The sequence below is a fragment of the Rutidosis leptorrhynchoides genome, chromosome 2 (assembly GCF_046630445.1).
Source record: "Rutidosis leptorrhynchoides isolate AG116_Rl617_1_P2 chromosome 2, CSIRO_AGI_Rlap_v1, whole genome shotgun sequence".
Taxonomy (NCBI): domain Eukaryota; kingdom Viridiplantae; phylum Streptophyta; class Magnoliopsida; order Asterales; family Asteraceae; genus Rutidosis; species Rutidosis leptorrhynchoides.
Window position 1 is genome coordinate 19,928,946 of NC_092334.1, and position 16,585 is coordinate 19,945,530.

At 32.7% G+C, this 16,585-nt stretch overlaps 1 protein-coding gene across 1 annotated transcript; it reads left to right on the forward strand.

The window, feature by feature from the left end:
• Positions 1–461: 461 nt before the first annotated feature.
• Positions 462–7,075, forward strand: LOC139887682 (solanesyl-diphosphate synthase 1, mitochondrial-like). The gene is made up of 9 exons (XM_071870749.1): positions 462–812; positions 3,316–3,405; positions 3,797–3,877; positions 3,994–4,065; positions 4,474–4,605; positions 5,610–5,696; positions 6,206–6,277; positions 6,378–6,463; positions 6,967–7,075. Exons 1-9 carry the CDS (start codon positions 672–674, stop codon positions 7,073–7,075), a joined length of 870 nt encoding a protein of 289 aa, XP_071726850.1. The 5' UTR covers positions 462–671.
• The last annotated feature ends 9,510 nt before the right edge of the window (positions 7,076–16,585 follow it).

The following is a 16,585-nucleotide window of genomic DNA, read 5'->3' on the forward strand; positions in this document are numbered from 1 at the left end:
ATTAATTATTTTGAATTGAGTACGAGAAGGTATAAAAGTTAGGTAGAAGGAAACCAATTTTACATTTATATTTTTAATTTACACTTTTAAAATAAAATGACAACCAATATTATATCTTATGATTGGATGAGGATTCTTTAATATGCATTTTACGTGCTTGATGAAATGTTCAGCTGACGAGTTTCTTAGTCGAACTATGTGATTCCACGAGTCATTAAACTAAATAACTTTAGCATTTACGTTCACTTAATACCTAAAACATATCATAAAACTGTTTCATTTAAACAAACCCGTGGTTCCACGGGTCATTTCACTAGTATTATATATATATATATATATATATATATATATATATATATATACTAATATTTTCGAAAAAAAAAAAAAAAAATATAGGCCTTTTTAGGGTTATGGCACGTGGTTGCATTTCTACTCACATGATTTATCATCGCCGTCGTGTCACTCTTGAAATCTATGAACGTCTGTAATTCAATTTCAATTTCAATTTCATTACAATTTCTAACTAACAATTTATGTTTTAATTTCTCCAAATCCTTAAAACCCTTACACCGCCATCAAAACCGCTTCTTCAAGCAAACTTTCAATTCAATATACCTATACTGATCTATACCTGTACACTAACATACGACACGGCACGATATTTTGCAAATATGTTTATTTATCGAGGAATCTATAGGATTTTAAGGACAGCAGCTAATCCCAACCGTTGTCGATGGCTCTATTCTTCTGCTTCGCATCAACAATTGTCTCATTACAGTCGAATGACGTCACCAATTGCGACCTCTTACGAGGTAAACACGTTTATAATTGTTTTCTTAGAACGCAATATTTGAATAGTTAGATATATCATTCACTTACTATGCTGTTATTGTATTGGTAGTTTTACTGTTTAATCGTAAGATTTGAGCTGAGAATGATACAAATGTTTAAGGCTTACTGAGAATTATGCAATTAGGTTATACTCTTTAGCATGCCGTGCGTACTGATCATTGCTGGTTACTTAAAATTTTGATTATTTTAGTGGGACCTAGAGGATCAATATTGGATTTGGACTGTAGATAAAAAGTTCATATTTAGGTATTTTCTTTTAGTAAAGGGATCCTGTTATGTAGCAATTTTTAAGTCATATAAATTACCATATCAGAATGTGTTTGTTACCCACAATATGGGGATTCGATTAGGTTTAACTTAATTGCTGGTCGTACACGGCTACGCCAATTAAGAGATTTGAGAAGAAAGATCATTAATTTTAATTATAAATGATAAAAATGTGTAAAAGTCTACTGTCATGTCTCAAAAGAATGTACTGAGATGTAATTTTTTATATAATGAATTGTTTGTAATATACTAGTATTTTATCTTATGACTGTGTCCCGCGCGAGCTGATTTGGAAGACTCTTAACGCTAGGGGTGTCCCAAGTAGATATATAAGAACTATTAGAGATATGTACGATGGGGCGAAGACTAGCGTACGCACGGCAGTGGGAAACACAGAGTTTTTCCCTGTAGAGGTAGGTTTACATCAGAGATCGGCCCTTAGCCCATATCTTTTCGCTTTGATCCTAGACGAACTAACTAAGAGGATACAAGATAACATCCCATGGTGCCTAATATTCGCCGACGATATTGTTTTAGTTTCGGATTCCCAGGAGGAGCTTAACAGAAGGCTAGAGCAATGGAGGACTGCACTAGAATCAAATGACCTACGGATTAGCAGACTTAAATCGGAGTACCTTAGATGCGATTTCAAGACGAGCGAAGAAGAACAAGAGGATTTAGTGGATGTCAGAATTGGGGATCAGATTTTACCTCCACAAGAGTCCTTTAGATATTTAGGCTCGATGCTTCACAAATCGGGAAGGATAGATGAAGACGTGACGCATCGTATACGAGTAGGATGGTTGAAGTGGAGGGCAGCGAAAGGGGTGTTGTGCGACAAGAAGGTACCCCTTAAATTGAAAGGGAAATTTTTCAAGGTCGCAATTAGACCGGCCATGTTGTACGGCTCAGAGTGTTGGCCAATGACGAAAGCCCAAGAGAGGAGGATGGAGGTGGCAGAAATGAGGATGCTTAGGTGGACGTGTGGCAAGACCATGCTAGATATGATACCAAATGGAGTTTTTTAGGGAGAACTTGGAAGTTGGGAACATAACCAACAAGTTGAGGGAAGGACGACTTAGATGGTTCGGGCATGTTATGAGGCGCCCACTTTTAGCCCCGGTTAGGAGAGTCGAGACCCTCGTTGTTGGGGGCGTAAGGAGAAGGGGTAGACCCAAACGTAGGTTGGAGGATAGATTGAAGCTTGACATGAAGGAGCTCTTATTGACCGAGGACATGACTTCTGATAGGAATTTGTGGAGGAGTAGAATTAGAATAGATGACTAGGTTCTACATGGTGTTTATTTATCTTATATATTTATATTATATTTCTTGCCTACTTGCTTGTGTGCACTTCATATATGCCTTTTTTTTTTTTTTTTTTTTTTTTTTCTCGTGGGACTTTACGTATTGGCTGGACATGTTTTATGGATATATAACATATCTATACTTATTGTAGCATATTCACATGCTTTATTGCACTATATGGTTACATGTTTGTATTACATTATATAGCAATTAATTTATACGTACTTACATATCACATGTTTTTATGCTAACATAGCATACTTATTTGTCTATGCCTACATAGTATACCATCTATTTTATACTGCATATTATACCTACATGCTTCTTACCAACATGTTTACGTATACTTATTGTACTTACATGACTTGTTATACTTGCATATTTGACACTCACATATTTTAATTATATGTTATATTACTCAATATTGTTATAATGCTTTATTTACCTATATATATCGTATTGGAGTATACATTATTCATGGTAAAGCTTCTATTTTGCCAACTTTACTTGTATATTTTTACTTCACATATCGGATTTCATGGTTCTTTCTGGTCGGAGGTCCCTAGGAAGCAGCCTCTCTGCTCTACAGAATAGGGAGGGACGACTTCCTCTACCTGGGGACCGATAGGTATCCTGGGTAGAAGAATGACTTCCCTTTTACTTTAGGGTAGAGGAAAGGACTGCCTACATCTAACCTCCCCATACTCCACTTTAGTGGAATTGGGTATTATTGTTGTTGTTGTTGTTGTTGTTTATCTTAGTTTTTTTTTTTTTTTTTTTTTTTTTTTTTTTTTTTTTTTTATGGTAGTAGTCTAGTTGATTCTTTCTAGAGATACTTGTATCATGGTTTTTTTATGTTTATCTTGATTCTTTTTCCGGTAATAGTAGGTTTTGGGTTGCAGAGTAAACAATTCCTGGATTTCACGCCACTTCAGTTCTGGTGGACCACAACCCCAGTACGAAGGATCTTCAGTTGACGTAAGTGCAATTTTGGATACCCTCTTCTCCCTTGTTTCCCTTTTATTATTTGATCTTTGAGAAATATTCATGCGCTTTGTTTTTATTGTAATCATTTTTGATTTTCCTATTGTCCTTCTAGAATATATCAACAAATAGTTTTAGAATAACAAGGTATGTTCTAGCGTAGTAGGCTTCGGCTGTCAGATGTGCTCATAACTATTAGGCTGGGCTTTTTTATTTTGAAATGACAAAAGAAAATACAAAACATGATGACATTTTCCTTTTATCCTCCATGTATGTATTGATTCTACTGCGCTGCAATTTTTTTAATGTTTCTACTATTCATGTTTTGTTGAGCTTATCTGTATGAGTTACGTGAGTCTTTTTCCATTTTTTCATTAATATCCAGGATCCAGTGGACCCATTTTCCCTCGTTGCTGATGAACTATCGATTGTTGCTAATAGGTTACGAGCAATGGTTGTGGCTGAGGTATGGGTGCAATAACTACTGAAGAACTACCTTTTTTTTTTGTATACGATTCAAACTATTTCATTTTGGATATGTTTTTTATGGATGGAACTGACTTCAAATGTGTGCTCTTGTAGGTGCCAAAGCTTGCGTCAGCAGCCGAGTATTTCTTTAAGATGGGAGTTGAAGGAAAGAGGTTTCGCCCTACTGTAAGTTCATTGCTTCTATATCTTCGATGCCCGATATCTCCTTTTATAATTATAGGTGTGGTTTTATTTTTCGATAGTGGTCTAATATTTGGACTATAATGATTTGGAGGTTTTACTTGGTAGAAATGGACCTTGGGTCACTGGCGATATGTTTGACACATTTTACCTATTTCTTTTGTAGCTGATTCATCTACCTTTATAGAAATAGAACATAACTTGTAGTAACCCGTTAATAAGTAAATGGGTTGAAATTGTTACTTGTAGCTTTTTTTTGCTCTACCATTTGACCCGTAATTTATCAAATTTTGACAGAATTTGGACTTCACTGCTTTTCGCCATCTTCACGTGTTTGCTTTTAATGCATCATGTTACTGTGTTTAAAGTATTGACGCAGTTTTTCACTTGCAGGTTATTCTATTAATGGCAACAGCGTTAAATGTTCAAATATCCAAACCAGCTTCAGAAGGGGTTGTCGATATGTTTCCAACCGAGTTGCGTATGAGACAACAATCTATTGCTGAAATAACAGAGATGATTCATGTTAGGTTTCTTTTTAAATTATTATTATAATTATATTGCCCGATTCTGAAAACAATCATCTACCATGCATTGGAAGTGATGAGTTACAGAGGTATGGAAACGCAATAACATTAGAAGATGTGCACGTTAAGAGCTTGAGCTCAGGAGCCAATTAAGTAGGTTGGAATACCAAGATAATATAATAATCAAAAGAGAGCATAACTGCTACACATTCACTACTAAGCAACTGTTAACTATATAGTAGGAGTAACTTGTATGGTTGAACCAAAAGAATTAAGTAATAGGGTGTGCACATGATAAATTCGATGTTCATTTTACATCTGTTCAGATTTGAGAAATGAAGTTGCTTGCAATTTTTTTTGGGGCCCTTTATAAAACTGAAAATTTCTGTTTTACCTTTTCTTTTCAAGTGAATGCTTAGCCCTTTTTTGCATTCGTTGAAAATGTAATCTTTAGAAACAATTTGTGTCTGACGTTTACTAGATCTAGAGGAATCTGTTTTGGATGCTGGGGCACTAGATACTTATTATAATTTTCTGTTACATTCAAGGAAATACTAAGATATTGAGAAAATAATGGTTTTAGATACATATAAGTTAGCGTGGAACTTGGAAGTTGGAAACAAATGAGAGGAAGCCTTTGAGGACTGTCCTATTGTTACAACTCTACATTATTTCACTTTTCCTTGTATGTTATTTGGTCAATTATCCTAAAGCTGTAACATTATTATATTAGCAATATTTTTTTTTTGAAACTGTTATACGTGACAGTTTTTGTCTATCCAGGGTCTCATCAGTAAGCACTCTTGCGACAAAAAGATTGTATTTGAATGTAAATTAGTTCATGAAATCATACATCTCAACCATATATTATACTACTTCTGAATTATACTTCGAACACGAAGTGATTTGTACTTGATATCAACACTTTTTAAAGAAAGACAATTCTTTGTTCTTTCAGAGTATTATGAATGATGTAGAAATAAAATAACTTTGTCATTGCAGGTTGCCAGCCTTCTTCATGATGATGTACTTGATGATGCTGATACGAGACGTGGAATTGGGTCACTTAACTTCGTAATGGGAAATAAGGTGATCAACACTCTTTAACTTTGTTGTTGCCATCCGTCTCATTGGAGCTTTAAATTGCTACATATAATTATATAAAGGAACCTAAAACAAACCACTTTTCTAAGTTGCTACACTTCCCAAGATCAACTTTAGCTTCGTTCTTCCTCTCAATCTTAAATTTTAGACCAACTTAATGTTGGTTAACAGAAAGTTTTTTATTTCTATTGTGTGGTTGCCGTGTATATTGGCTTACTAAAATATGGTTGAATATTTTGGCTGGCTGCCCATCTGAGTATGCTTGGAATACACTTATATTTGCGTAGGCCCATGCATTGGTCCAGTAGTTGCCCAATACTTTTGATAAATTAGTTGAATTTTCAAAATCCAGTCAGATGAAGCAGCTTTGAGTACATAGTCAAGTAGATTATGAATTTGATGCAGTAGAAACTCTATGCAACAATTCGTTTTTAAGTTCTTAGCTTGCTATGGCTTTATACGCTTAAAAGGCCACCATTGTGTTCATAATGCAGATCTCAGTGTTGGCAGGAGACTTTTTGCTTTCTAGAGCTTGTATTACGCTCGCCTCTTTGAAAAATACAGAGGTATGCATGTATATGTTTCTCTCTTTATTTTTGTGTAACTTTTTGCCTTTTTTGACAATGTCATTTGCAAGTAGTCACTCTATTCTATTGATGGTTGCAGGTTGTATCACTAATAGCAACAGCAGTAGAACATCTCGTCACTGGAGAGACGATGCAAATGAGTACATCTGCTGAGCAGCGTAGTAGGTAATGCTGATTTTAGTGCAAGCTTAGCTTATTTTATGCTGATTTTAAGGCTCTATGGAGTCGATAACAATCGTCGATTTATTGGCGACTTGACTGACTCTTAGAGCCTAAATTAAATTCCAGGCAGGAGTTAAAACCCATGGAAATTTGATTTTACCATTTCCATGGCGTCTAATTATTTTTATATTATTTTTTTAAAAACTTTTTCCTATTTAAAGGCCGGAGGTCCTCTCAGAAGCAATCTCTTTATCCGTCGAATAGAGAGGGATGACTTTCTCTACTTTTGAGAGTGTTTTCACTCTGGGTGGAGAAATGACTTGTTTTTATTCAAGGATAGAGGAAGGATTGTCTACATCTCACCTCCCCCATACACCACTCATGTGGTATTGGGTTTTGTTGTTGTTGTTGTTGTTGATACTCTTAAAGTATGCACATATATAAAGGATACTGATCTATGAAGGCATCCTAAATAATACAGTGATTATGTATTTTTTGTTATGCAGCATGGATTACTATTTGCAGAAGACGTACTACAAGACTGCGTCTCTGATTTCCAACAGCTGCAAATCAATTTTTGGTTACAAGAAGTTACAAGAAGTACTACAAGTGTGATTTCTGGTTACTACAAGTGTGATTTCTGGTTACAAGAAGTACAATTTTTGGGCCATGTTGTCAGTAAACATGGAATTAAAGTTGACCCTGCCAAGATCGAAGCCATTAGTAAATGGGAAACACCGAAGACTCCAACACAAATCCGCCAATTCTTAGGTCTTGCTGGTTACTACCGAAGATTCATTCAAGATTTCTCTAGAATCGCCAAACCCTTAACTGCATTGACTCAAAAGGGAAAGAAGTATGATTGGTCCACGGAACAGGAATCCTCATTCCTGTTATTAAAGAAGAAGTTAACGTCTGCACCCATTTTGTCATTACCAGAAGGAAATGATGATTTCGTGATCTATTGTGACGCTTCGCGCCAAGGTTTAGGATGTATATTAATGCAACGCACAAAAGTTATCGCATATGCCTCACGACAACTAAAAATTCATGAAAAGAACTATACGACGCACGATTTGGAACTTGGAGCAGTAGTTTTTGCACTCAAAATATGGAGACACTATCTATATGGCACCAAGTGTATAGTGTACACCGACCATAAGAGTCTTCAGCATATTTTTGATCAAAAACAACTCAATATGAGGCAACGTCGCTGGGTAGAGTTGTTAAACGATTACGATTGTGAAATTCGTTACCACCCCGGAAAGGCTAATGTTGTAGCTGATGCCCTAAGTCGAAAAGAAAGAGTAAAACCTCTTAGGGTCCGAGCTTTGAATATTACAATTCGTACTGATCTCACAAAGCAAATTCAAGCAGTACAGTTAGAGGCTTTAAAAGAAGAAAATGAAAAAGGCGAAATGAGCAGAGGGTTAGAAAAACAGCTTGAAGTAAAAGCCGATGGAACCCTGTATTTTGCTGATAGGATATGGGTACCAAAACATGGTAATCTAAGGCAACTAGTACTGGATGAAGCACACAAAACGAGGTACTCAATTCACCCAGGAAATGGGAAAATGTACCACGATCTCAAGAAGTTTTATTGGTGGCCTAATATGAAGACAGAAATTGCTACTTATGTAAGCAAATATTTGACGTGTGCAAAGGTCAAAGCTGAGCACCAAAAGCCGTCAGGATTACTGCAACAACCAGAAATTCCGTAGTGGAAATGGGAAAGAATAACCATGGATTTCATTACGAAATTGCCAAGGACTGCAAGTAGTCATGATACTATTTGGGTGATAGTTGACCGTCTAACTAAATCAGCTCACTTCCTACCAATAAAGGAGACGGACAGTATGGAGAAATTAGCACGCCTATATTTGAAGGAAGTAGTTTCCAGGCATGGTGTACCTATCTCCATCATATCTGATCGCGACACCCGATTCACATCACGTTTCTGGCAGTCATTACAAAAAGCATTGGGAACTCGATTAGATATGAGCACCGCTTATCACCCACAGACAGATGGTCAAAGTGAAAGAACAATACAAACATTAGAAGACATGTTACGAGCATGCGTGATTGACTTTGGAACCAGTTGGGATCGACACTTACCGTTGGCAGAATTTTCATACAATAACAGCTATCATACGAGCATCAACGCAGTGCCATTTGAAGCACTTTACGGTAGAAAGTGCATATCTCCTATCTGTTGGAGTGAAGTAGGAGAAAAACAACTTACTGGACCAGAAATTATTCATGAAACCACCGACAAGATCATTCAAATACAACAGCGATTGAAAACGGCCATGAGTCGCCAAAAGAGTTATGCTGATGTAAGAAGAAAACCGCTAGAATTTCAAGTGGGCGACAAAGTCATGTTGAAAGTGTCACCCTGAAAAGGCGTTGTACGATTCGGTAAACGAGGAAAGCTAAGTCCTAGGTACGTAGGACCCTTTGAAATCACCAAAAGAATTGGAACAGTTGCTTATCGATTAAAGCTACCGCAAGAACTTAGTAGTGTTCATGACACATTTCACGTGTCAAATTTAAAGAAATGTTTAGCTGAAGAGGATGTCGTAATTCCTCTTGACGAAATACGAATCAATGATAAACTCCATTTTATCGAAGAACCCGTTGAAATCATGGACCGTGAGGTCAAACAATTAAAACAAAGCAAAATACCAATAGTTAGAGTTCGTTGGAACGCTACACGAGGACCCGAGTTTACTTGGGAACGTGAGGATCAAATGAAGCAAAAGTATCCACATTTGTTCACTGATATCGCTCATAAAACAGGTACTACTCAAAATTTCGGGACGAAATTTTCTTTAACGGGGAGGTTATGTGATGACTCGGAAAATTTGGACTAATTTAAACCAATTCTCTATATGATTTAATATTATGTAAATATATATATATATATATATATATATATATATATATATATATATATATATATATATATATATATATATATATATATATATTATAAGATGTACAAGTAAAACACTAATTGCTACTGTAAAAACGACTTTGCTACAGTAAAACACTATTTGCTACAGTGAAACCGTATTTTGCTACAGTGCTACAGTGCTACAGTGATTTTGCTACAGTAACACACTATTTGCTACAGTAAACACTATTTGCTGCAGTAAACACTATTTGATGTCGACGAACTAGCAAACAAAAACGGAAAAGGTGGCCATGCGATCGCATGGCAAAAACACTGAAAACTCATGCGATCGCATGAGCTACAGTAAATCGAAAAGTAATATAAATACGCCAGTTTTCTACACGACTCAGCACACATTCACTTCTTTTATTCTTCTGTAAGAGTAAATGATAATTATAATTTATAATTTATAATTTATAATTTATAATTTAAATAATAATAAGGTATATACGAGGGTATTTTTAATTCGGGTTTCAAATCGCTTTAAGCTAAGGAAATATTGGGTATTGTTCGGGGTATTGTTCTTGAATTCAAGGCCAACCATACAGTCATCTACCATCATTACGTCTACGCAATTTGCCTACAATATTGAGTCTCAATATTGAACAGTGAGTTTATAGTCTCCCTTTTTAAATACTTTAAATATTTTTGGGCTGAGAATACATGCAATTTATTTAAACGCAATAAGACACAAGTACATACTAAATTCTACACTGAGTTAAACTGATATTTCTGAGGATGTTTTCGTAAATATTCTTATCCGAAATTATCTACCTCTTCGTGCTTTCTGTATTCCATTATATTGGAAACTTCTGTAAAATCTAAGTATAAATTATGAATGAATTGTGGAGAAGTGTTGGGAACTGATGCATGAGTTAGTATAATATAATTACGCTTGGCCAATGTGGTTATATTACGGTAAGTCATGCTGAGTTTCTAATGAAACGTGATGATGGTTCACAGTAGATCATACCTTTATCATGAATCATGTTACATAACTCTTTCATTCTACTTAACTCCTGAACATATCAAGAAAATGTATTCTTGATGGTTCTATCTTCCGTGATGTTGATAAATTTAAAAATCAAATCGTGCTATCACGTTCCTTCCTGCTTAGAACATTATAATCATTCGAAACTTTATATCTAAAAATTCTGGACCATTATTCGCTTGACTTGAAGTCGGGAAGAGGAAACAAAAACATAGAGCTTCGAAATATAAGGGAGAATATAAAGCCTGATAACAACATATAAATTACAAACCGTGTATATCAATGTTTATCGCAACATAAAGACACGGGAGAATTAAAAACACTATAACTCCAAGGGCGAAGTAGAAGAAAGCAGATTCCTCTGGTGGAATTTGGAAAAGGAGAATAATTGTTGCGATAGTAAGGATGAGGACAATGATCAGAACTGGATTAAGCATTTTCACAATCGTTTGGATGTATGAACTAAGAAAGAAAGTATAGGAATGATGAGAATAATGGAACGGAAGAGTTTAATTTATAATGGAAATACCAGACAGAGTAATCAAGGTAGATTTTCGCATTTAATTAGAGAGATCCTGATTTCTTTATTCGCCGAAGAATCGGATCTTATAGATTTCTATGATTTTCTTTTAAATCCCTTGAATTCCGGATTTCAAACGTGACTACGTCAAAAGCTAAGACAAATCTCTATCTATTCATTTCACTCTTTTGTGATAGCTTTATTCGTATTCTTCGAATGATCGAATTGTTTTATCCATATTACTCAATAATGATAAAACTCAATTTATCAACTCATATTTGTCATGAAAACATTTTTATTGTTAGCCATGACCACCTCACTCAAATTTCGGGACGAAATTTCTTTAACGGGTAGGTACTGTGGTGACCCGGGAATTTCCGACCAAATTTAAACTTAATCTTATTACGTTTTGACACGATAAGCATAGTTTGTAATGTTGAGTCTCGAAAAGTTTGAAACTATATTCATATATTCAATTACCCTTTGACTAACCTCGACGATTCACGAACAATTGTTTGTAAATAAATATGTGAATATATATATATATATATATATATATATATATATATATATATATATATATATATATATATATATATATATGATTTTTGTACATAACTAAAATACTATGTTTATTGAAAAATATATTCTAATATGTTATATGAATGTTACATAATTATTAATATGTAATGTTAATATATTATATGTAATTACAAGTTAAGATTTTAATTGCTATGTTAATATTAGTATCATTATTTTATCATAATATTCTTATCATTATAATTATTATATAAAGTATTTATTTATATATATGAAATTCGATAAGTATAAATTGATATGTTATTAGTATTATTGTTATACATTTTATAGTAATTATTATCATTATCATTAGCATATATTAGTAATAATAATAATATTATTATTATTATCATTACTAACAGGATTAATTATAATCTATAAATATAAATATTATTATAAGAATAATTAAAAGTATAATTTTATTTATCATTATGATTAGTTACTATTATTATCTTTATCAATATTAATTATTATGAATATCATTAATATTATTATTTTAGTTATTAGAAAATAATACAATTTGTTATTATTATTATTATTATTAATAATAAATAATATTAATATCATTTTTGTAAATAATAATATTAATATTAATATTATTATTAGAAATTTAATTATTATTAATATCATTATAAATATTAATTAATAATATTTTTTTTATAAAATCATGTATATACAAATTAGAATCCCAGACTCAGTTGCAAGTTGCTATCACTGTAATTGGTTTCCAAAAATTCGTACAAATCACGACTTATTCACTACAACAATCCAAGAATCAGTTAGCAATCTATTCATCCTTTATTTTTATTTATTATTTTTTTTCTTCTTTCTCTTGTCTGATTCAAGGTTGCTGTCGACACAAAAGGATTATAAAATGAACGATCTATCAATGTTATTTGGAAAATCAGTCAACACTTTATTTCCATTATCACTTATCAATTACGTTTGTGATTTTTAAAACAGAAAACTTTATATAAAAAAGAAGTCGATAGCCTCTGTTATGTAACTTTTTTCTCAAAATTCGAATTCTAAAATATTTTACAAATCTAAAATTGCAGTCTTTTTAGAAATATTTCATTCAAAGTATCTGGAAAGTTTCAATCGTTAATTTTTCATATTGATCAAGAATTTAAGAGTCAAAGTTATTTTGTCAAAAAGTCAAACCAGTGTTCAACAATCAAATTGAAGATTTATAGGCAACTGCTATCGAAATTAATGAATTAAAATTTTTTTATGGATCAAATGAAACATATTTTGTGTTGTAAAATTTTTGTAAAACGTTTTGCTTTTCAAAAATCATTTTTTTTTAATATTGCAGCGACGCAGCTGCTGCTGCTGCTTTCTTCTTTATTTTTTTTTTCATTTTTTTTATTTAGGATCACACTTATGGATTTATTATTGTTTACAAGTCCTATTTTTAAGTCACAAAATTCGTTATTTGGATTTTGATTATTGCGATGTGATTTGAAAAAAAAAATTAAAAGAGGAAGTGAAGAAGAAGAACAGTTTTAAACGGGTTATATTTTTATTAGGGGAGTATTAAAACAGAAAGACAGACTTTGAGGAATGGTTAAGAGGTGATTCGGGTGGGCGAGGGGTCGAGGGTTCGAGCCCTGCAGTGGGCTATTTGTTTTTAGAATCCGTTTTTATGAGGTAGTTTTCTTTTTATAACTATTATTATTATTATTATTATTATTATTATTATTATTATTATTATTATTATTATTATTATTATTATTATTATTATTATTATTATTATTATTATTATTTACCATTTATTATGATTGTGATTATTGTTATTATCATTAGTTATCAATATTACAACTAGTAGTATTTATAACTTGCATTATAATTACCATGAATATAAGTATCATAACCATTATTAGTATTATTATTGATATTATGATCATTATAAATTATTATTATTATTATTATTATTATTATTATTATTATTATTATTATTATTATTAAGATAAGTATGATTAATATTATTATTATGAATATGATTATTGTTAATATTATTACAAAAATAACACAAACTATTATCATTATCATTAATATTAGTATTAGAAACATTTAGGAGTTATTATTATTATTAGTAAAAGTGTTATTATTAAGATTACTATTAGTAATAAGATCGTTATAATTATTATTATTAAGTACTAATATCAAAAATTATTATTTTCACTATCATTATTACTAAATTATTCATTTTATCAAAGAAACCACTAATATTATCATTATGAGATTTATAATCAAAAACTATCACCAATATTATTAATAACAAAAGTATTAACTTTAATATTTTTATTAGTAACATTAGGTATTATTATTATTATCAATATGGTGAAAATGTTTATTATTAATATCATTATGGAAATAATACAATTATTATTATGTTCGTAAATATTAGTATTAATATAACTAAAAATGTATAAATATTAATCATTATAAATCTATATACACAAAAATTAATATATATATAGAATATAATATAAGTATACGTTTTAAAATGAAATTTAGTATAAAAATCTATATAACTATAAACATATTAATAAATGAAAGTTTGTGATTTACATTATATGTATTAATAGATATACAATTGTTATAGGTTCGTGAATCCGAGGCCAACCTTACACTTTTTCAATCATGTTATGTGTATTTTTACTACAAAATACAGTACGGTGAGTTTCATTTGCCTTTTTACCCTTTATATTTTTGAGCTGAGAATACATGCGCAATTTTTATACATGATTTACAAAATAGACACAAGTACGTGAAACTACATTCTATGGTTGAATTATCGAAATCGAATATGCCCCTTTTTATTAAGTCTGGTAATCTACGAATTAGGGAATAGACACCCTAATTGACGCGAATCCTAAAGATAGATATATTGGGCCTAACAAACCCCATCCAAAGTACTGGATGCTTTAGTACTTCGAAATTTATATCATATCCGAAGGGTGTCCCGGAATGATGGGGATATTCTTATATATGCATCTTGTTAATGTCGGTTACCAGGTGTTCAATCCATATGAATGATATTTTTGTCTTATGCATGGGACGTATGATTATGAGAAATGGAAATATGAAATCTTGTGGTCTATTAAAATTATGAAATGATTATTTATGATAAACTAATGAACTCACCAACCTTTTGGTTGACACTTGAAAGCATGTTTATTCTCAGGTACGAAAGAAATCTTCCGCTGTGCATTTGCTCATTTTAGAGATATTACTTGGAGTCATTCATGTCATATTTCAAAAGACGTTGCATTCGAGTCGTCAAGTTCATCAGAATTATTATTAAGTCAATTATAGTTAGATATATTATGAAATGGTATGCCTGCCGTCAACTTTCGATGTAATGAAAGATTGTCTTTTCAAAAACGAATGCAATGTTTGTAAAATGTATCATATAGAGGTCAAGTACCTTGCGATGTAATTAACTGTTGTGAATCGTTTATAATCGATATGGACGTTGTCCGGATGGATTAGGATGGGTCCCTTCACTTGGAACTCTACATCTTACTAGGTTGAGCTTCAATTTTGGGTGTTGGTGGGTTTGATTTGGTAGGGATAAGGTGGATCGCGTTTTTTGTCGAAATCTGGCAGACCTCGGTGGTCCGGCCGCCGCCGGAGATTGTTGAGGGGAGGTGGTGGTTGCTCGCTGTTACCGGCTCTCGGCGGTCGAAGGAGGTGGCGACAGTGGTCTGCGACCACCGCTAGCTGCCATTGGTGGTTGTCCGGCGGCCGTTAGTGGCTGACGTCGAGTGGTTTTGTTGATGACAGTCCTAGTGGTCGTTGGTAACTTAAAATCGTGTAGGTGGCAGTTGGTTGCCGCGGGCGGCTGCCGGTTGTTGCTGGCGGCTGCTGGAGGCCACTGTTGAAGTGCTTGAGGTTTGGGGTTTGTTAATGTTCTTAGAAAATTGGTGAAGATGACTGGTTCCTTTATGGTTTAACTCTGCTTTTGGATCTGTTCGCTTGCTGCGGGTTTAGTTCATTCATTCCATTTTTCCCGTTGTTGGGTCTTTTGTGGGCTTGATGTTGTTGCCGGCGTTGTTGACTTAGTTGACTTCGGTAAATAGGCCTCGGGTTAGGTGTTCTTGGGTTGCCCGGTGATTGGTTTGAGTTTGCAGTTTCTGCGGGGTGAAGATGTGGGGTTAGATACGGGACCGGGTTTATGTGTATGTTTGTAGGCTTAAGATTGATGGTTTTGTTTTTATGTATTCTCATTGTATTTCCAATATGCTCGCTCAGCTTTCAATGTTGTCGTTCATTTGTTTAGAACGAAAAGAGCGGGTGTCAATGTGTTTTTGGTCGTTTGTGACCAATTACTTTCACTATATATCGTTACGATCTGTTCAATGTTGTACCACCGGATCTTCGGGTCTATTATATATCTATAGTTTCTATTATATTGCTAAAATGATGATGTCATTATTAGGCTAATTCTTTTGTTAAGAAAAAATCAAAAAGAAAAAGAAAAAAATCTAAGCATGGTGGATGATGTCATTAATCTAAATAATTTTGAATTAAAATTAAATCTTATTAATATTAAATCTTATTGATAATTATTTTAATTATTAAAATTAAATAATTTTAAATTATTGTAATTAATTATTTTGAATTGAGTACGAGAAGGTATAAAAGTTAGGTAGAAGGAAACCAATTTTACATTTATATTTTTAATTTACACTTTTAAAATAAAATGACAACTAATATTATATCTTATGATTGGATGAGGATTCTTTAATATGCATTTTACGTGCTTGATGAAATGTTCAGCTGACGAGTTTCTTAGTCGAACTATGTGATTCCACGAGTCATTAAACTAAATAACTTTAGCATTTACGTTCACTTAATACCTAAAACATATCATAAAACTGTTTCATTTAAACAAACCCGTGGTTCCACGGGTCATTTCACTAGTATTATATATATATATATATATATATATATATATATATATATATACTAATATTTTCGAAAAAAAAAAAAAAAAATATAGGCCTTTTTAGGGTTATGGCACGTGGTTGCATTTCTACTCACATGATTTATCATCGCCGTCGTGTC